A 21,324-nucleotide genomic window follows, 5' to 3' on the forward strand; every position below is an offset into this window, starting at 1 on the left:
AGGGATTTGCTAGGGACCATCGCGGAAGGCATTTTGAGCGCCGGCTGTTGAATGAGAGAGCAGCCACTGGCAGTGATAAATTCACTCCCTTCTATTACAATATTCACCCCCTATTTTTCAAAATGGACGGTACAACCCACACCATAGGATGATCCAAACTATCCATTTGATGGGCCATAGGTTGTGCCCCAAAAATCATTTCAACAGGATGATCCTAGCCCTCATCTATAGTGAAACTCCATATAATCAAACCTCTATAGATCAGACGGCTCGGATCATCCTATGGAAATGATTTTTGGGGCATCCTATGGAAATGATTTTTGGGGCACAACCTATTTACATTGTGGCCCATCAAATGAACGGTTTGGATCATCCTATGGTGTGGGCCGTACAATCCATTTTTGAAAAACAGGGGGTGAATATTGTAATAGAATGGGGTGAATTTATCAGTCCACACATAATTGTATCATCAGACCATCACTCGTTAACAAACTAACTTGTTTATTTGATTCCATATTCAGAGCACTGCCTACCTCTTCAAATTCCACTGGATTGGGTGACGTGGCATCTGTTTATTTGAGTCCATATTCAGAGCCCTTAATCCTTATGGCAGGGTTTTTGCAATACATATTACACCCTGTAGTTGGGTGACGTGGCATATGTGGCTGAGTGTTTTTACTTTTGCAAAGGTACTTTTTAGTTTACCATTATCTCTCTCTCTCTCTCTCTCCAAATATTGCAATAAAAAATGCCCAACATCTTCTCATGTATGCATCACCTAAGTTTCCTGAAAAATATTAAAAAGAATAGTTGTTAGGCTCTTTCAGCCAATTTTAGGACCCCACACGTGAGGCATGTATGAGGTATTTCAAAATGTGGTCGAAGAAAATCCTAGTCGACTCGGCACGACACGGTCGAGTACTCAGTTGACGCGGTCATAACTCGGAGGTTCACAGGAGTTTTTAACTGATTATGTAGGGCTAAATGTGGAACGTGACGGCTAAATCGTTGCTTTTTTTAGAGCCTTACCTTTAATCTTATGTACGGATGTGGCCTCATGATGGTCTAGAAGATCAACGGTGTACATCATAGATAGGGACCCAAAATTGATTATTAGAATCAAGCCCAGCAATGTCAGTTAATTGGAATACTCTAGAGAAGGGTCGGGAAATAGATTCCGGCATTATTACTCCTCTAATTACGTCCTGATCGGAATAAGATTCCCACAATCCTAACGAAACCAAAAGGAGGTCGATGGTGGGGTATGAAATCTGAGGTGAAGTTATTGAATACTGAATGATTTAATGAGTGTAGGTGGGAAAGATTAAGTGGGGTCACCTTTTTTTTTTTTTTTTTTTTTTTGGAGGGAGGGAGACAAAAGGCATGTATTTAAGGAAGAGAGAGGGAGGGAGACAGAGGCATGTTCTTTTTGCTCTCCTCCTCACAAATTATACATACAAAAATGTAAGGAGTGTGTAGGAAAGCGTGATGTTTGGCAAAGTCCGAGAAGGAATAGTCAAAAGGGATTTAAAGAGTGTTTCATAGTGTTGGCACTGTCCATTAAATGCTCACCAATTCAATGACACAACACTCTCTTTTTCATACTTACTATTCCATTCATTTCATTCTGTTTCCATTGTCAGTGACTCTCTGTGCTAAAAAACAAAGGAGATAAAAGGAAACTCCAAAAACAAATATACTTAGAGGTAGAGAGATTGATTTTGATTTTTAATGTCTCGTTTTCCCATGCTCGTGCTCCTGTCGGGATTTCTCCCAACTCCAAAAACCGTTCCTTTCACGTCACTAATTAATACTCCTCTTCTAACTTCTAACTATTGGGCTCAATGGATCCACTTCCGATCGGACCCACTTAAGTCCGATCAAGATCCCTCCTACCTTGTTTGTTTGAGATTATGCCAACCGATTGTGAGTCCAAAACTAATTATCGGCTCCAATAATTAGGCCCTGTTCATTTAAGATTATGCTAACCGACTGTGAGTGCCAAGCTGATTTTGAGTCCAATAATTGCTTTGGCACTCACAATCGGTTGTCATAATCTCAAACCGAACAGGGCCTTAGTTTTGGACTCACAATCAGTTTGCATAATCTCAAACGAACAGGTTCCTTCTGAATTCTACCTGTATTTCGAATCGAACTGCCCATCGGAGCGTCCTAAGTCTACACAATCAGGGCTTGTGGTTGTAAAACTCAAAATTCAAATGTTGCCCTCATAGTTTTCCCCTATGCCTTAGGCATTTCAGGATTCTTTCTTATCTTGCCTATTTTGGACCTTAAGAGTGATTATCTTTAATTTTCCTTTCAAGCCCATGTTTGGATGCAGTAGCTAGGGCTCACCGAAATCTATCTACCATGCACATACATGCATGCATGGTTACATTTACATATGTGGATGGGAGGAATGACCTCATTTGTACGACATGCATGGATGACATTGGCATGCATGCATTTAAGGATGGCGCTATCATTGCCCAGATACGGCATCATTGCCACGGGTTTTGACTACGTTTGAATGAGAACACCACAAATCTTTTCTCCTTTTCCCTCCATCCCCCCTCTCTGCATTGGGATATTTGATCGTGCATGTCTCTTAAATGCTGCCATCATAACTTTTCTGCAACAGCTACTACATGCCTTTGCTTTCTAAACATATATCTGGTAGGAGATTTGGGGAAGTCCTTTGCCTTCCCTCACTTACCTTTTGTCTTCTTCTCATGTCCTCTCTTTTCTCATGCAAATCTCTTTCCTTTCCATAGCGTATACATGTGATATAATTGGAGATATAAATATAGTAATATATGTGTGTGCAAGCTCGTGTGTGCATGTAGGGATTTGCTAGGGACCACCAGATAAGGCATTTTCCGGAATGCCTGTTGCATGAGAGAGCAGCCACAGACTCACTTTTCAACAGCTTTTGTCATTATTCGTCAGTTGGCTGCTCTTTCATGCAACAGGTGTTCCGTGAAATGCCTTATGCGATGGTTCTTAGCAAATCCCATGTCTGTGCTTTGTTCCGGTCCCTTTTTGTTTGCCTTTTTTAAACATGATCTTATTCCTAATTAGTGTGTATGATATTGGCACTGCCATGTATTGATAATTGCACTAACACAAAAACACAGACTGAATGATTGGAACCGATCAAACGACTGTTGGACGATGAGTGATCCAAAAGGATAGCCACAATGAGAGATATACAAGCAAGCACATTGGATCAAACTTTAAAAGCTTTAAAATTATTCATGTTTCAGTTCTAATTTTCCAAACCTCTATCATCAAAGAAGAAACTATGAAGGGCATGACAAGCATCAATGGACCCATTCACCGCACACCTAGAAGGAGCAAATACTCTATAGCAAGGGCCAATCCTATAGCGTGCACCATAGAAACCAAAACCTCTTACTTCGGCTGTATGAACATGAACATAAACATGATGATAAAGGCAGCACAAAAAATAAATTCTATCTTCTCTTTGAACAATAACAGATTTAAATAAAATGGAGCTTTCTCTTTCTCTATCCCCTCCGAAAATCTCCATCCTCATATGCCTGCTGAAACCCAAAATAAAATAAAAATGAATTGAATAATTTATCTAATTAGTGTTAAGTAAAATGAGTCAACTGCTATTCAAAACAAATAAAAATAAAAAATAAATAAAATGAGTCAAAATTATCAAACCTACCCTTGAACTGTTCATGGTGATGCATGTTATGTACGTTTTCAGGAGAGGCATTTTGGGAAACTTCTGAAGTAAGATGAGAAGATTAGGTGGTTTGAATGTTCTCCTATCCATGATTTTAAATTTCGACTGAAATCCGAAATTTCGGATATCAGTGGAGACCGACACCGAAATGCATCAAAACCGAAATGGTCATTTATTTCGGCCGAAATTTAATATTGAATAAAATATTAGTTTAGGGTCAAGTACCAGATTTCGACCGAAATTTTGAAATTTCACGGTCCAAAACCGGTACCGAAACCGAAATTTTAAACCTTCCTCCTATCTTGTGGTAGGTCATTTGCTGCAGTGTAGGAATTGGTAAAGCACCATATATTTTTCTTGCGAAATGCAGAAAGAAAAACCGATCATATGCACAGCTTCTTTCTTACCCATTGTACATGATAGACCAAAATTGAAACCCTAATTTCACTTCTCTTTCTTACCAATCACGTCTGTTTTCCACTTCTCCTTTTTTATCAAGATTTTTAAACCCTAGAACTAAAATTTCAATGTAATCATCATCTCTAAAGGACCCATCAAATTTAAAAGAGATATATATCTCATCATCAAAAAATGAATGAATATGTTACGAACCCAAATTGGTTTGCAACATGATTGATCTTCTCAGAGGGAAGATCAGCCTAGTGGCCTACTTCGAGGGAAGGGTCAGTCCTCTTGACCCACTACGAGGGAAAGGTCGGTCCTCCGTTGCACTTGGAACCCAATTTATTGGATAAAATTCTTATTCATTCAATAATCCTATTCCAATTACCGTCATGCAATATATAGTGGACTCTCTAGCTACCAATAAAACACAAAACAATCATAACAAATAGGAAATACTTCTTAAATAAGAGCACCACTAATTAATAACAAGAATTAATCCTAATGATAACCTACAACTTTATTCTCCTACTTAATAACAGCAACTTACTAACTTTATTTTCCTAATTAACAGCAGCAATCAACCGAAGCAGCTATACTTATCATGCCTAACGTAACTTTTCCATCTTGCGCCTTAGGTGACATCTTTCCATACACGTAACCGAATAAACCGAAATCTGGAATGATTATAGCAAAAGCCATGAAGAAGAGAAACAAATGCATGATATATTTATTGAATTTTTTCCAACTAAAAGATATAAAATTGGGGTTTATTCAAACTCTAAATAGGTATGTTTTCAGTCAGTTTTACTTATTTAGTATAGTTTCAACATTTTATTTCTACATAATTTCACTCTACACCTTACATTTCAGTTCTTTCTTTGTTTATGATAATGTTTTCAATTTTATCCGAAAGTTTAAATAAGTATATGTTCGAGCCAAAACATAATATTCCAATTCATTTTTGTCATGTTGATATCTTCCCGCATTATCTCAATCTACGATATTTAAAGTGTAATTTTTCCTATTTTTTGTACAAAAATGCACCAGAAGGATTGAAAAATAAGAATTAAAATTCAGTATATTTTACTTATTTTGTATGTTTCAACATATAATTTTATCGTAGTTGATGCTATGAACCTTTTCCATCCAAAAAAGTAGTTTTTCAGTTTACACCCTACATTTCAGTTCTCTTTTTGGTTTTTGATAATATTTTCAGTTTTATTGAAAGTTTAAAGGGGTTTGCTAGGGACCATCGTAGAAGGCATTTTGTGGCCGGCTGTTGCATGAGAGAGCAACCACGTAGGCTAACTTTTCAAAAGATTTTGTCTTATTCATTTAATTCATCTGAGGTGGCTGCTCTCGCATGCAACAGCTTGCCCGCGAAATGACTTGTGCAATGGTCCCTAGCAAATCCCAAGTTTAAATAGGTGTGTGTTCGAGCCAAAAAAATAATATTCCTGTACATATTTGTTCTGTTGATAATGATTTCGATATTCTTCCTGCACCATCTCATTCTATGACATTTAAGGTCTAACTTTGCATGTTACCGTACAAAAATTCCAGAGAAGAATCCAATAATAAGCATTACATTTCAGTCTATAACATGTCATTTTATGATATATAGATCAAAGTTTTCATATTTTTATCCAAAAGAAACAAATTAAAACTGAAAATTTGAAAATATACCTGGGATAAAGTTAAACTGCCTAAACCACGTATTTGAAGATAGTCTTAAGAAGGGCCAATGCCGCGACGATCATCTCCCCCAGCCCGCGGGTGCGGGAACTGACCCAACTGCCCAATATTCGCTGAAACATTCATCGCCAATAGGCCTGCATCATAAGCACCATTCACGCCCAATCTAGCCATCTCAGCATCATAGTTCCTCATCATTATCTGCTGCTCTCGGGCAAAAAACTGGTCCCGTCCGAGCCCGATCCCAATCGGAGCATTTCCAATCAGGCCGATGTTTTGGTACCTTGAGAGCTCAGTTTTCATGAAGGTGAGATCCATTTGGACCTGCCTAAGCTGATGTTGAAGAAGGGAAATCACACCAACACAGCCATAGACAGGGTCACGAAGGCGCATGTCGGCCTCGTAGGCGAGGGAGTTCACGGCGTCTTCGCGCTGGTGGGGGTGGAGGTCTCTGAGGAGCTTGGTCACATTGCTTGCGCCAAAGACCTTGTGGACATTGGCGAATTTCTGGGGCTGGTCTGGTGGGAAGTAGGGGGCAAAGTCGCAGTCCGGCTGGCATTTTCGCCGGAGGAACTTGCAAGCCGCACAAGGGGAGTTGGTAGCTGCCATTTGAGGGTGGGTATGAAGTAGTTCTTAGACAAAGATGGGGATTTTGTCGGGTTTTGCCTGTTTTGAGCAGCTGGAAAGAGAATTATATATGGTGCAATTGTAGCTGAAACAAGGACATAAAATAAATAAATGAAACCCTGTAGTGATATAGTGGTAAATTTGACTGAAATAGTTAGTAGTTTGTTGGGTTTGAGGGTAAATTGATTAACTAGCAAGTAGCAAGAGACATGCAATTACAGCTAAAATGAGGAACATTTGAAAGTTGGATTATTTTTTTCTTTTCCTCCCCAAAAATAGAAAAGAAAATGCAAAAAAAATACCGGATTCGGAAGTGCGAAAGCGTAATCTTACGGTAAATCACCTCTGTTGGTTTGATCTGAAACTATTTTATCGCAAGATGGAAATGGGGAGCAATTCCAGCTGAGGAGAAGAAAGGAATGAAATTCCCAAATATGTTGTTTTAAATTTAAATGACTGAAAATTTAATAATAACCTCTGTGGTTGAGGAATAAGCTCAATAGCGAGCACAGACACCAAAAAATAGTGGCAAAAGTGTAATTTTAATAACAGTCGATGTCTTCTTAAAATTTAATGATTTATAGGTATTTGTGTTAATTAAATCACTAGGAGGTCCAATTCAGAAATGCAATTAGACATGCAATTTGCTTCTCTTTTACTCACGGAGAAAATTGAAATAAATATTCTAATTTTTCATTAGAAGAAAAAAAGGAAATTGTTCTTAGTAATATAATAATTCATATAAATAAAAAAAACTAGCAACCCAAAATTGACCCCAAATAGCCAAGAAAATTAGTAAAATAGCAAATTTATAGAAAGAGAATTTAGCGGCACCAAGAAGGTCTGTAAGAGAGAGAAATTATGTGCATACTAAGCCTTTGTCCCAGACTAGTTGGGTCGGCTAATGAATCCTTTAGAAAATTTTCATGAAGAAAGTGAATGGATTTCTTCATGGATCTACACGGTTCAAACTGACCATTTTTATCCGCACCAAGAACTAAATTTGTCAAAAAAAAAAAAAAAAAGAACTTCCCGAGAAGAAATATCAGAGAATAAAGAGGAAAATGCATAGAAAATTTTACCTCCGACTACTGGCGAGACAATGTCAAACTTGTAATTTCGGCTGAATCGACGGGGTATTTGCTTCCCTTGACCTAATTTTTAAAATGTAAAAATAAGATTTTTTTTTCCAGGAGGAATGAGGACGAACTGTAATTTAGAGAGAGAGAGAGAGAGAGAGAGAGATGAAATGTTAAATAGTAGTGTTTTGGAATGAAAAAGATTAGATGATATGAGAAAGATTAGATGATATGAAGAAAGTCGAAAGATCCGTACCTTTTCTTTAGCGTGCGTTTTCAGATCCAGTGATGAAATTCGATTCGAATAAAATCCTTTTGCTTCAATGCTTTAATTTGTTTCACAAGTGTCTGATTTCGCCAGATCTGCTACGAATCAACCCAGATCTTTTCTACCTTTTCTTCCTCTTTCTTCTCTTCTTATTATCCTCTTTGTATTTGTTTTTTTTTTTTGAACGAAATTAATTAAGAGCTTGAGCTGTAAACAGAAGATACTAAACAGTAAATAAACAGAGATCCGTAACTATTTATATAAGAATCAAAAGGATTGGATTTCAAATCCGTTAGAAAGATATGGAAAAGATTTCCACCGTTGGAGATTCAACCATGTGTCAAAATATAGATGATTTTACCGCTGGTTTTGGATTGGATCTCGTTAAAATCTTAACTCTCTAAAGAAAAGAGAGACTGGATTATGGGGATCTGAATAGAGTAATCGCCTAAAAAGGAGAAGAGTTGGTGATCCGAGAGACTGGATTTTTTCTTTTATTTTTTAATCTCTGGATTGCTTATCCTCGATTTCTACATTCGCTTTTTCTCTTCCAAGTCTACGAACGTTTAAATCGGTTTTTCTAATCCTTACAACTCCAACTCCGACGATTTTTGCCTTTTTTCTCTTCACCTTTCTAAAAACCTTCAATCTTCTCTGTTTTCTCCAGAAAAAGTGATGGATTTCCCCGGAAAACACAAAGAAAGGTGTTATGTCAGCACGGAAAGATGGTGTGGGGAGAGAGATTTTATAGAGTGGTTAGAATAAGTGGAAAATGCTTCCCTAATCTTGTGGTCACGTCAGCATGTCGTGGCATCACTACCTCTTCCTAGGGTGTGATTTTGTGGGATATTATGGTAACTTTTTTTTTTCTAAAAATAGAAAATAGTGAGATGAGATTGTGGAGAAAATTATATGGTGACCGCCCGTGCTCGCACGTGCAGCCCAAAAATATAGTGGGCTCACATTGTTGGGTCATCCAAACCTTATATTCTCCATAGGAGGATCCTAACCCTCCGATTTCAGGATATTTAACAGTATATAGGATCATCCTATAGAAAAGATTTTTTGGGGTACACACTATCTACGTCCACGCCCAACAGATGAACGGTTAGGATCGGCCAAATAATGTGGGGCCCATTGTATTTTTGGGCTTCATGTGCTTCCACAAGGGTGATCCGTACAGTCCATTTGATGAGCCACAACGTAAATTGGTTGTGCTCCTACCTCTCCAATCTATGGAGGCCGGGACTCCATATATTATGGAAAGCTCTATAGATTGGAGGTCTTGGATCATCCTATGGACATGAGTTTTGGGGCACAATCTATTTACGGTGTGGCTCGTCAAATGGACGGTATGGATCATCCTAGGGTATAAGCCGTACAGTACCTTTTAAAAAGATACTGGACTGTATGGGCTCACACCATATTAAAAAATTGAAATGACCTGTAATACAATTAATAGGAGCATCTTTTTCTTGGTTGAATGAGATTCATTCATTGCCAGCAAAGAAAAATGGTTAAAGATTTTATTCTTAACTTGGATATGATTGTCCCATATACTATATTATTCATTTTATTACATGTAATCCATGATCAAGGAATGAACGATCGTTTTTGTAATCCATATAAGCGTTGATCTACCAGATTCAGAACCAATGTATCCGCATCGGATGAAATAAACCAGTTTGCTAAATGCTAGGTTCCTAGTCTTCAAATCAGTGAGGCATCCGAGTTCAGCTTTGCCTCATCAGGGTCAGCTGGTTTGTGCCAATAGCAAGGTTTGGGCTCAATTGAGGAGGGCCTGAATTTGTACCCAAAGTTTATGGTGGTGAGCACATTTTGGGGGCTGGACGAATCAGTAAGATTCATTTCATTAAGCTTAGATTTGATATCTAGGAGAATGTCTCTGAGAATTTGCTGTTTATGGGGGAAATAATTTCAAATGCTCTCTCTCTCTCTCTCTCTCTCTCTCTCTCTCAAGATAAAGATATGTACCCAAGCAGGATAGAAAAAAGGGCGGCCCAGTGCATGAGGCTCCCGCCATTGTAGGGTCTAGGCAAGGCTAGATGTACGCAGCCTTACCCCTGCTTTGTAGAGAGGTTGTTTCCGTAACTCGAACCTATGACCACCACCAGGCCACAATGGAGCAATCTTATCATTGCGCCAAGGCTCGCCCTCACCTAAGCAGGATAGCTAATCCCCAAAAGATTCTTTCTTCCAAGGGTTTCAATCTATTCTAAATAGCTCCAATAATTACAAATAACCATATTTTTCACAACAACAACTACTACTCCTACACTATATAACCATTACAAGTATGAAAGCAACCAAAACGTAGAGTTTTCTATCACCCTACAAAATGTTTGGGACCCAATAAACAAAATTGCCAAGGATCAACATAACCCCCATCTATTCTTGCCTCCTCCCTTTGTAATGAAATTTCTATTTTCCAACTTTTTCACGCTTTCAAAGTTTCCAACTTCCTGCTCTTGGGTTGCTCGAGGACTGAAGTTTAAACTTCCGTTATTCTTCAGAGTCGTAGAATTCCTTGTGGAAGGAGTGTCGTAGTGATTAAAATTACTTGATTTCCTTTGTATCTCCTGAAAAAACACAAATACATTATAAGGCCAAAGTTATAACAAAATGAAACAAAGGGTTTTGCCAACGCGTGCACTTAGGGCACCAGTTAAGGTGCATTGGAAAAGATATTTTACACAATATTTTGATAAGAAATTTTAAAACGGGAGTAAAATTTGAGTTTAATACGACATTGGTTCCAAAATAACTTAGTAAAACAACGGAAACACAAAAAATGCATTTAAAATTTTGTCATTTCCAAAAAATAGCTAGGTAAAGTTGGAAAGTTGGCCGACAGATTAAATAACACCTTCTCCAACAGCTTAAGCTTCGGGAGTAACCGGTAGTTTCACAAATGGAAAACCAATTAAATGTGTTTTTTTTCCAAGAAAAGAGAACAAATTTTCCACGAATTTTTTTTTTCATGGCTACCAAGTATGCCTCAAAACATCATAGCAGTTCAAATATCAAAACAAGGGGTGCTAATGACAAATGAATCTTACCATGTGTTTAAGAGCCATGTCCAACGAACTCTTCGACATCATTCTCCCGAATCCCGAACTCTCATTCCCCAACCCCCCGAATTTCCCATTCGTTTCCTTTTCTTCTCCCCCACCAAATTTCCTCGCATTCATCACCTTCTCCACCATCCGACTCCCAGTAAACATATTCCCATTCCCATTCCCATTCCCACCTTCAACTTTCCCCTTCCCCGCCTCTTGACGGAATTCCGGTCTCCTCCCCCTCGTCATGCTCGGCGAGCACGACTGCCTCCTCGGCTTCCCAGATTCCGGCTTCACGTCCGTCGTTATTGTCAGATTCCCCGGCCGACCCCTCGTAACCGATGAAGGCCGGTCCGAAGCCGAGGTTCGCAAATTCTGTGGAGTTTCATCGGAGAATCCTGGCATTGTGGCCGGAATTCTCGATCTCACTAGTGGCGATACACCCCGGCTTTTCGGTTTCGAGTCCGAAACATTTGGTTTGTTGGTCTTTTTCGGATTGTGATCGGTTATCTTTGTGGTGGGTTCTTTTGGACTTGTGGTGGTTGCTGGGAAATTTGATCTCTTGATGGAATTTGAGGTGGGTCGGTTCGTTCCTTGGTTGGGGGATGAGATTGCTTTAAGGTTTGGTGATTTTGGTGCCGAAATGATGGGTTTCGTAGTGGGTGTTACGGGTCTTGATGATTCGGAGGGTTTCGGGTTCGGAGTTTTGGATTGGTTGTTACCGTTTGATGCCTGCGAATTGCCTGAAAACTGGTGGGACCCATTTGTTTCCTTGGTCAGAATGGTTCAAACAATATGCATAGGGCGCACCATAACTTTCCAAGACATGAATTTTGTCCGAAAGTGGGCCATAGGAGTTATGGCCCACTTTGCCGAATTATGTTAATTGCTGAGATTAGTCAATGGGAGCAACTCGGGTTGATATTTAGTTAAAGCTCAACCCGACCCCACCTAAGTTGCACCCATAGATAAATCTTAATGAAAAAAAAAAAGGCGGCCCAGTACACAAGGCTCCCACCATTTTGGGGTCTAGAGTCTTAGCTTTTCATTCATAGATCTTAATGAAAAAATGTTTTTTTTTTTTTTTTTTTCAGAATTTTACAAAAAAGAGTGGATGGCTGATTTTTGGGTGCACTTAGGCCATGTCCGCAGCTAGGAATTCTTTTCATGATAAATTAGTGTCTCCCATTGGTGTGAGAGGGGTAGGGCAGGTAGGAGAAGGAGAGATTTGAGAAGGCACGAATGAGTTGTGGGTGAGAAGTGGCTAAAAAATCAGGAAAAAGTTGTTCACATTTGGAGTGGAGATTTCTGTTTCCTGATTTTTCAGGCTTTTCTTGCCCTCTCCCTACTGAGTCCCTCTCGTGTTCCGAAAAACAAATCCATCTCCCAGCCTTCCTCACCACTTGAAGAAGCTAATTTATCATGAAAATAAATTCATGTTAGCCAAATGTGCCCTTAGTCGGACAGAGGTGAAACAATATTGAAAAACATACCCGAGAATATGTAATAGGTTGGAGGATAGGGATCTGTTTTGGAACAACTAAGCTAGGGTTTGCTTCCATTTCAAGCGATGGGAATAGAGGCGTTGCCGGTGGTGTTTTTAGCCTACATGAATTGAATATAATTAAATTAAGGAAAAAAAAAACTTGGATGGATAAAAAATTCAAATCTACAATAAAATATAATTAATTACAACAAAGACGGATAAAGACAGTAATTCATTATTTTACCAGTCATAGTCATTTTTATCGCCTTCTAAATCGAAAAACTCATGCCTGCCGCCCTTCTTTGCTGATGGAATTCTGTACAGAGGATAGTTACCTGTTGTGGAGCAACATATTAGAAACGGAAAACAATTTATCTAAAACTTATTAACTATTTACATTTGTTAGAAATTTTAAATTTAAAAACTTAATTTTAAATTTAAAAACTTTTTGAAACCAAAGTTTGGAGGGAAGATTAAAAATTGGAATCTCCCTATTATTTTTAAAAGCTATTGTCTTTAGTGCTATCTTGAGATTTGAACCCAAGACCTAGAGGTATGTAAAGAGGATTTCAACTCAATGCAAGAATTCTAGTCCCACATTGGAACTTTCAAGAAACTCGCCTCCTAATAAGAAGTATAGTGGAGGAAAGGCTTGGGCCTTTCAGGAGGCATTAGAATTTATTGGGTGACTCAATTTTATATGACCGTGAGTTTATATAAACACGCGCGCGTTGGGCTAGGACCTTCTAGTTTGGGGTAAATAAAAATAACTTTTTGTCCAAATTTTTTTTGGAATTTTCCATTAACTCCTATAATTTTACCGTTTTCCAATAGTTTTTTTTTCTACAAAAGAGAGAGAATGAAACCTCTATGATTTGTAGATTTTGCACACAACAGAAACATATTCTTCTACCCAATAATATATAGATTTCTCTCTTTCGTTTCAGCTCCTTCCTTCCTTTGTTCTGTGTCTGAGCACAGTTCTGAAGTGATTCGAAGTGGCCCACCCAACTAGTGCACGTGGACTAGAGCTTGTTAGGTTGTTTCATCTTGGAGCATCGATTTGCAGATCACGGTTGCACTGTAGGGGTAGATACCATTTTTAAGGAGAGTGACATGTGGCATGGCTCAGCCAATCTGATTTTTGACAAGAGTTTTCATAAAAAAATGATACGTGCAATCTGGTTTTACAGTTTTAATTTCATTTTGCAAGTTTCAATAGTACATAAAATTTGGGTTCGACTAACTCTAAACTCTTGTTCGACTATTGAGATTTGGGTTCAAGTTGCACCAATTTGAATTCGACCAATTCTGGGTTCGAGTTGCACCAATTTGGGTTCAAGTAAGCCCCTATTTGATCTATATTTGTCCAACAATCTTAAGAAACGTAGGATCTGATCACAATTTTTATAACAACATTTTCATTTGCTTAAGCTTAAGCATTATTTGGTGTTGAGAAATCTTGGATTAATCTCAATGATTCGTGGCCTTATCTAAATAATCCCCGGTAAAAAAGTTATGCCGATCTGGGTAATTTTTGCTACCATTAATGGGTTTTTATGCCTTTCTAATATAGAATATGAAAATTTTAAATTATTTTATTATTTTATCTTTTTGGTAGGTAAGCTTGTATTGAACCTACCTCTAGGTTGAAGAACAAAGCCTTGACCATTGAGTCCTTAATTTATTTCTAAACATGTATTTGAGATCGGACAACTAGATCATCTAAGGTCCTGTTGGTTTTTTATTTGAGAATTGATTTTGACCTAAAAATAATTATTAGACTCAAAATTGAATTAAATTGAATCTAATAATAATCAGTTTTGGATCCAAATCAACTCCAATAACAAGTATTGGACACAAAATAATTCTATAATCCAAAAGCCCAATTCATTTTGGATTATCAGCTGATTGATTTTGAGTCCAAAATTGATTATTGAACTCAAAATCCAGTTCCATTTAGTACTGGGGCTCTTGGTACCGATTGTAGAGCCAGAAGTGTAGGATGGTGATGATCAATGAACACATGTGGGTTGATTGCAATTGATCCCAATTAGTGAAAGTCTACATCTTTGTGGTTTTGGCTAGCTTGCTATGAACTGACCTGGATTTGGGTCAAACTCATCAGAAACTGGCTGAAGAAGATTAACAGTGCGTTCCTTTTCCCGTCTTCGTAGCTCATGAAAGAGATGCAAATCCTCATCTCGTTCCTTTCGAGGGTTCGTTGGTGGGCCCGAACTTTTCCATCGACTGCCTTTCATATTCTCCGGCAAGATCAACTCAAATGCAGAGAGAGAGAGAGAGAGAGAGAGAGAGAGAGAGAGAGAGAATGGTGAATGGGGAGAGGAATAAGGAAAGTTTGAATATATGCGTGAAGACAAGAGGAGGGTGCCATGTGGATGTGCTTGCCGGCAAATCCAATGTCTATTGTACAATATCATTCGAGTTTAACAAAGGGTTAATTTCTTTGGAGACTAGTATATCTTTTAGCTACTCTCTATACATATGGCATCTTTTGGGGGATTTTGTGTCTTTCTAATGTCATGTTTAGAGTATTGTAATTAGATTCTAATGTCTAATGTCATGGCTGTAGGGGATTTTGTATCTTTCTAATGTCATGTTTAGAGTATTATAATTAGATTCTAATGTCTAATGTCTAATGTCATGGCTGTAGTCCCAAATAGTATTGACTCTCTCTTTCTCTCTAGTAGGGCTGCAACTCGGGTCGGGCGGGTCGGGTTTTGAAGAACCCAACCCTACCCGAGAAATATCTCTGGTCGGGTCGGGTCAAGTCAAGTTTTTTTACTTTGACGCAATTTTTTAAGGAAAACTCTTGTTTGGCAAGGCAACTCAACTCATAGAAGTAGAAAAACTCAGGCATGGCAAACTCTTTAGTGCATTAACTAATAACTAGTCCAAAGAGAATAAATTGATGCATTACCAAATGAAAATGATTATACTCATATGAGATAAACAACAAACTATTTAGTGCATTAACTATTTAGCTGAAACTTGAAACCCTAGAGCTAAAGGGGGGAAACGAACATAAGATGGAAAGAGTCCCTGTGATTGTGTGCATGCGTGAGTTTTACTTTTAAAGTAACAAAGTTTTAGAAAAAAAAAATGCATACTATAGCTTAAGTAACTCGGGTCGGGCCCCTTCAAACCCGTCTCGACCCGAGATTCATGCAGGCTTTTGGATCGTAGACCCGGCTCAACCCGAAACCCGAGAAACATGAACCCAACCCAAGCTATTTTCGGGTTGGGTAAAACCCGACCCAAGTTGCAGCCCTACTCTCTAGGTTGTGTTAGAGAATTTTCAAAATGCAAAGTAGTATTTGGAAATTAAAATGTAATTACAAGTTTTTAATTTTAAATATAAAAAGAATTTTAAGACAGGGCCGGTCGACCGGGGTCTCCGGGGCGACCGCAGATTGGTTACTGGAAACTAAATTGATTTCTAGGGAGGTGTCGGAGGTCGGCCGCGGTTGTTTGGATCGTAAAAAATAAAAAGGACAGGCGCATGCCGGCAGCGACCGCGGTAGCCCAGTCGACCGCGACGGTTCGAAAAACTATCCGTTGGGAGAAAACAGACATGGCTTTTCACTTCAATTTTTCATCCTTTCTTCATGTCTTTTCTTTCCCAAGAGTCATGGATGTTTTTCATACATAAATGACACTTTGTGGGTGATCCAAGACACTTAAATCACAAAGAGTTATGATCGAATGGTCATTAATCAAACCAATCAAAGGGATGTTTTTAAGAGATGTTTCTCTTAGTGAATAGACATCAAGGATTCTATAAAAGGAACAAAAACCTATCTTTTAATAATGAGAAAAACAGTTATTGTTGTAGTTTTCTTCTCTCTCTATCAATCTCTCTCGCTTGTATTTTTGAGATAGTTTTGATCATAAAACATAGAACTAAAATCTGTTTTCTGCAGAAATAGTTTTAGTGATTTTCTTTAAGGCTTGAAGTTCTTGAAATGTGTTTTGGGTTTGATTCCGCCTGTGCAAAGCGTCATCAATTGTAGAATTGTTCTACAAGGCTTCATTGTATCTTGGAGGCAATTCGTGGATTCCCACACAACTGGTGGGGGCGAATATTGTCTTAAGGAAAGCGATTACACACCTTGAAGCTTCTCGTCTTCTTTCTTACATCCTTGACTGAAGGATATTCCCACAAACAGGTTGATGATCATGACCATTGATATTTTGAAACGTCACCAATCAATAATAAAGTTGGTCTCGGTTGCACGTTGAATTGAAATCTTATGGGTTAGATTAAGGCCTGTAACTCAACTCAACTAAGCCTTTATCCGAAACTAATTGGAGTCAGCTAATGAATCCTTGAGCTACATGCCCAACTACCTGAATCTGAACTTTGTAATGATGATCAAGGGTGATAAAAAAAAAGGGTTTTTTTGGTTCAAAGCAACATTGATTTTTTTTTTAACAGATTGAGGCCTGTAAAGATAAAAAAATCAAGGTTGCCTTGAACAGGAAAAACACTTTTTGTTTTTATCACCCTTGATCATCATTACAGAGTTCAGATTCGGGTGGTTGGGCATGTAACTCAATGGTTGAGGCTTTCGTTCTCAACCTTGAGGTCACAGGTTGAAAACCATGGAAGGGTGGTTAAGTGCATGCGTTTTCTAAATTAAGTTGAGTTTCTTTTTGGGAAAACTACTAAAACCACCCTAGATAAAAACGTATCTACCAGAATCCCCTCAAAATTTTCTTAATTACCAATAGCACCTCGATGCCTTTTAAATTTTTTTCTTTTATCCATTTTATGCCAGTTCTAGATACTTCGAAATCTTCTCTCATTTCACAGCCTACAAATCTCTCTTAAGAAGGCAACATCTCTTTTAAGATTTTATATGGTGTAAGCCCGTATAGTCCATTATTTTTCAAAAGGTATTTTACGTGTCACACCGTGGGATGATGCGAACCGTCCATTTGATGGGCCACCGTAGTATGATCCAACCATTCATTTGATGGGCACACCGTTCTATGATCCAACCATCCATTTGATGGGCCACGATGTAAATAGGATGTGGCCCAAAAATCATTTCCATAAGATAATCCCAATCCTCTGATCTATTGAGAAACTGCATATTATGGAAACTGCTATAGATCTTATGGTTGGGATCATCCTATGGAAGTGATTTTTGGGCCACAATCTATTTACGTTGTGGCTCATCAAATAGATGGTTTGGATCATACAACGGTGTGCCCATCAAATGGACGGTTAGATCATACTATGGTGTGCCCATCAAATGGTCGGTTTGGATCATTCAACTGTAGTGGTACGTACTTCTTCTTTTTTTCAATTATAATGGTCTGTTCGAGCTTACACCATCTTGCCTTTACGAGAGAGAGAGAGAGAGAGAGAGAGAGAGAGAGAGAGAGAGAGAGAGAGAGAGAGATTTTCAAAGGATTTAACTTTGCTTTAGTGATGGAGAGATTTTAGGGATTTCTAAGGGTAATATAATGAAGGGTATAATAGGTAAAAGAAAAAATAAAAAGCTATTTTAGGCTGAAAATTGTATCACTGGTGATTATGAAAATTTTGAGGGGATTCTGGTAGATATGTTTTAATCTAAGGGGTTTTTAGTAGTTTTCCTTACCGCACTACAAGAAAAAGCTTCACCGGCGACGGCCGGCGATTTCGGCCTACAAGGCGATGGAATAGCAACAATTACATAGCCATCTTAATTTATATGGGGATATTAACCGTTTCGGCCTAAAAGCTACTTCTCACCCCCATCTCAGTCGTGGCCTCTCAAATCTCTCTCCTCCTATCTGCCCTACGCTCTCTCGTCACTTTGAGGCACTAATTTATTATGGAAAAAAAAAAAAAAAAAAGTTCTTGGCTGCCAAGACATGGCCTTAGCAACAAAAAGATGTGTCCGTTTTTAGACAATTGATGATTTGTGTGATTTTTGGACCATAACAAGGGACCATCATGTGAACAATTTAGATCAATCAAAGGTGAGATCCACCATGTCATAGTGGGCCTACCACATTGTATTACAATAAGGTCCCGTCCTACTTAAGCATTTATTGTAACTCCTTGGAGACTTGAAATCACTGTAGCAAGTATCAACCCTCTTTAACTAATCTTTGCCTTCCTGACTCACCGAGTTGACTCAGTCAATTGTCCAACATAACCATGAGGTCTACTTTTTGGAGCTACGTCTCAATCTAGCAAAATGACAAAGGTTTATTTTTGTCCGAGTCTTTTGAATTTGGAAATTAGCTTCACATTTCCATGTACAAGTTTGTGGATAACCATCGGATGATTGGCATGATTTATTAATGGATCATATCAATTAATTAGGCCCGTTTGGATACCTCATGCATTTGTATTTTGACTTAGATTTGAGTTTTGGATACAAAACACATCAACCATCTTCATGATCATGTTTTAAGAGGGAGTGAGGGAGGGAGGGAGGGATGTCTCGTTGCTGCCGGTGCAACGTCGAGGAGCAGTGACGGTGATGGAACTTGTTAGAAATATTGATTTCCAAATGATGTCTCGCAGAAAAGATTTGAAAATCGAAAATTTTTGCACTGTTGTAGCTGATTTGGAAATCTAAGGATCTGATCCAATTCAAAATATCAACTAAATCCAAATCTAAATCTTGCCAGTATCCAAACGTGGCCTTACAGGTTGCGATCCATAATGTCAGAATAGGCATAAGGATTTTATCATCTAGGGTTGTAAAATCCTGAATTTTACGAGCTATAATATGGATTTTATAAGCTATAATCTGGATCGCACAATCCTGAAAATGTAAATTCCAAAAATTTATTTTATATTTTTTACATTTTTCTATTAAATAAGAAAACGTGAGGCCTATTAGCTCAGTTGGTTGGCTAGAGCGTCGTGCTAATAACAGGCCAAATAGAGTTTTTGTTAATCCCTTGTAAGTGAATTTATTAACGTTTTTGACGTCAAATCAGGTAACAGTAGGGCGCATTATCCTAAAGTGGGGTGAAAAAATCATCTCCCTCTAAATATTCCTTATTTTATTAATTAGAGAAAATTTACGCTTCCGCCTTTTCGCAAATCTATACTGAGATTTTATACCCTTATAGTCCATTATTTTTCAAAAAGTTAAGGTTTAAGCCTTTATAGCCCCTTATTTTTCAAAAGGTACAGTAAGGATCACACTATAGGATGATCCAAACCGTCCATGTGATGGGCTATAACGTAAATAGGTTGTGCCTAAAAATCATTTCTATAGGATGATCCCAACCCTCCTATAGAGGTTTCCATAATATGCACCGTTGGGATCATCCTATAAAAATGACTTTTTGGGCACAACTTTATAGCCCATCACATGGACGGTTTGGATCATCCTGTAGTGTGACTGCTCTCACATGCAACCGCCCCACGCCGAATTGGGACTCAATAGACAGGAAAGTTACTATGTGATTAAAATATCCTTTTCTAAGGGTTAAATTTTTGGTAATATTCCTAGAATCATTCAGCTGTGGCATAATTTAGAAATGGGATCCTGTACATCGTACCTTTTTCATCACAGGCAACCCTCGTAAAATATGTCAAGATAAATTTAGAAGTTCACAGAGACGTTAAAAGGTAAATTTTCTAACTTACTATATATCACTGTTCCAATTATTAACTTACTAAAAGCCCCATATAAACATATAAAGCCCAAAATAAATTCTTCTCCAAGAAAAGAAATAAAGCTAATTTTAACTTTAGAAATAGTTATATAAACCCAACTACTAGGCTTCAACCTCTCTCTCTCTCTCTCTCTCTCTCTCTGTCTTCACTTAAAACTTCATCATCGTCAGCATAGAGCAGAACCATGGAAGAAAAGAACAACAGAATAATTTTGGCTATCGGATGTCTCATATGCTTGGGGATAGTGGCAACGTGTATTTACATGTACAAACGATTATCGCACTAGTACGGAGTACCTGACTTTTCTTTTCAACATGAGGGGTTAAATTAATATGAACTATATACTAGAGTTCGTTGCAGCATCAAAGTTCCAATTGATTCTTCTTTTAGTAGGACCAGATGCAAGGTTAAGTTAAAACTTTGATCTCGCATGCATAGAAATTGAGCCTTTTTAGAAACTATGCTTTAAGGATTAGGCCAATATGTCTAATGTTTTTATGGTTATTTTTTTGAATGGCTAGATGGGAGAAATTGAGCCCTTTGAGAAACTATGTTCTAAAGAGTAAAGATTAGGCCAATAATGTTTTTATTTATATATTTTTTGAATGGCTGCATGGGACTATAACTATGTCTGTGTTCTTTCTTAATATTACTATTTTTTGGAGTATAACTTGTTCAGGTTCCAATTACTGTGAGCAGTAAAGGTTCTATTTGTTGATTTTCATGACAGTGCAAAATCCATGGAATTTTTCTTTCATTGGAGAACTTTTAGGGCCCGTTTGGATACCTCCCATTTGTATTTGGATTTGGAATTGAGTTTTGAATACAAATTGAATAGATCCGGCAGCTCATGTAGAGGGACACACAGAGGCAAGGGGGTACTTTCTAGTGGAGGGGAGAGGTTGAGGAGCAAAGAGGGTGAAGGAAACTGCCACATCTGTGGATTTCCAATTTCTTATTTCCACAGCATATTTAGAAATCGGATTTTTTTCACTGTCAGCTGCTGAATTAGAAATTCAAGAATTTGATCCGATCCAAATTACAATGCAAAAAGTGCTGCAAATGTGAGAAATCCAAATCCAAATCTTCTTGGCATCCAAACGGGCCCTTAGTTTATTCTTATTAGAGTGAGGAGAGAAAAATGTTACGATACATAAAGAAGAAAAATTCAGGAAATAATTTTCTTTTTTGTTTCTGGGTAAGCTAGGATTGGGCTTAAGACCTCAATGTTCCGCGCAAAGAGCCTCCTTGAAGGAGTTAGAGCTCAGAAAGAAAGAAAATTGATTAATCTGTTAGGTTTTAAAAT

At 38.0% G+C, this 21,324-nt stretch overlaps 2 protein-coding genes across 5 annotated transcripts; both read right to left on the minus strand.

Moving 5' to 3' along the window:
• Positions 1 to 3,224: 3,224 nt before the first annotated feature.
• Positions 3,225 to 8,496, minus strand: LOC143845964 (protein ASYMMETRIC LEAVES 2-like). 4 transcript variants are annotated; one of them, XM_077354367.1, is made up of 5 exons: positions 8,154 to 8,496; positions 7,781 to 7,999; positions 7,528 to 7,599; positions 5,810 to 6,484; positions 3,225 to 3,566 (listed from the first exon to the last, which is right to left on the minus strand). In XM_077354367.1, the coding sequence occupies exon 4, from the start codon at positions 6,425 to 6,427 to the stop codon at positions 5,855 to 5,857; it is 573 nt and encodes a 190-aa protein (XP_077210482.1). In that variant the 5' UTR covers positions 6,428 to 6,484; positions 7,528 to 7,599; positions 7,781 to 7,999; positions 8,154 to 8,496; the 3' UTR covers positions 3,225 to 3,566; positions 5,810 to 5,854. The 4 variants fall into 4 exon arrangements, with proteins under 4 accessions (XP_077210482.1, XP_077210481.1, XP_077210480.1 ...); XM_077354366.1 differs by having other exon boundaries at positions 5,810 to 6,497; XM_077354365.1 differs by having other exon boundaries at positions 3,225 to 3,563; positions 5,810 to 6,530.
• Positions 8,497 to 10,009: 1,513 nt separating this feature from the next.
• On the minus strand, positions 10,010 to 14,670 carry LOC143846884 (uncharacterized). Its single transcript, XM_077355482.1, has 5 exons — positions 14,463 to 14,670; positions 12,603 to 12,693; positions 12,366 to 12,477; positions 10,873 to 11,622; positions 10,010 to 10,392 (listed from the first exon to the last, which is right to left on the minus strand). Exons 1-5 carry the CDS (start codon positions 14,617 to 14,619, stop codon positions 10,186 to 10,188), a joined length of 1,317 nt encoding a protein of 438 aa, XP_077211597.1. The 5' UTR covers positions 14,620 to 14,670; the 3' UTR covers positions 10,010 to 10,185.
• Between the last annotated feature and the right edge of the window lie 6,654 nt (positions 14,671 to 21,324).

Source organism: Tasmannia lanceolata, unplaced genomic scaffold (assembly GCF_043159265.1).
Source record: "Tasmannia lanceolata isolate RefF3 unplaced genomic scaffold, GAP_Taslan_0.1 ptg000015l, whole genome shotgun sequence".
Taxonomy (NCBI): domain Eukaryota; kingdom Viridiplantae; phylum Streptophyta; class Magnoliopsida; order Canellales; family Winteraceae; genus Tasmannia; species Tasmannia lanceolata.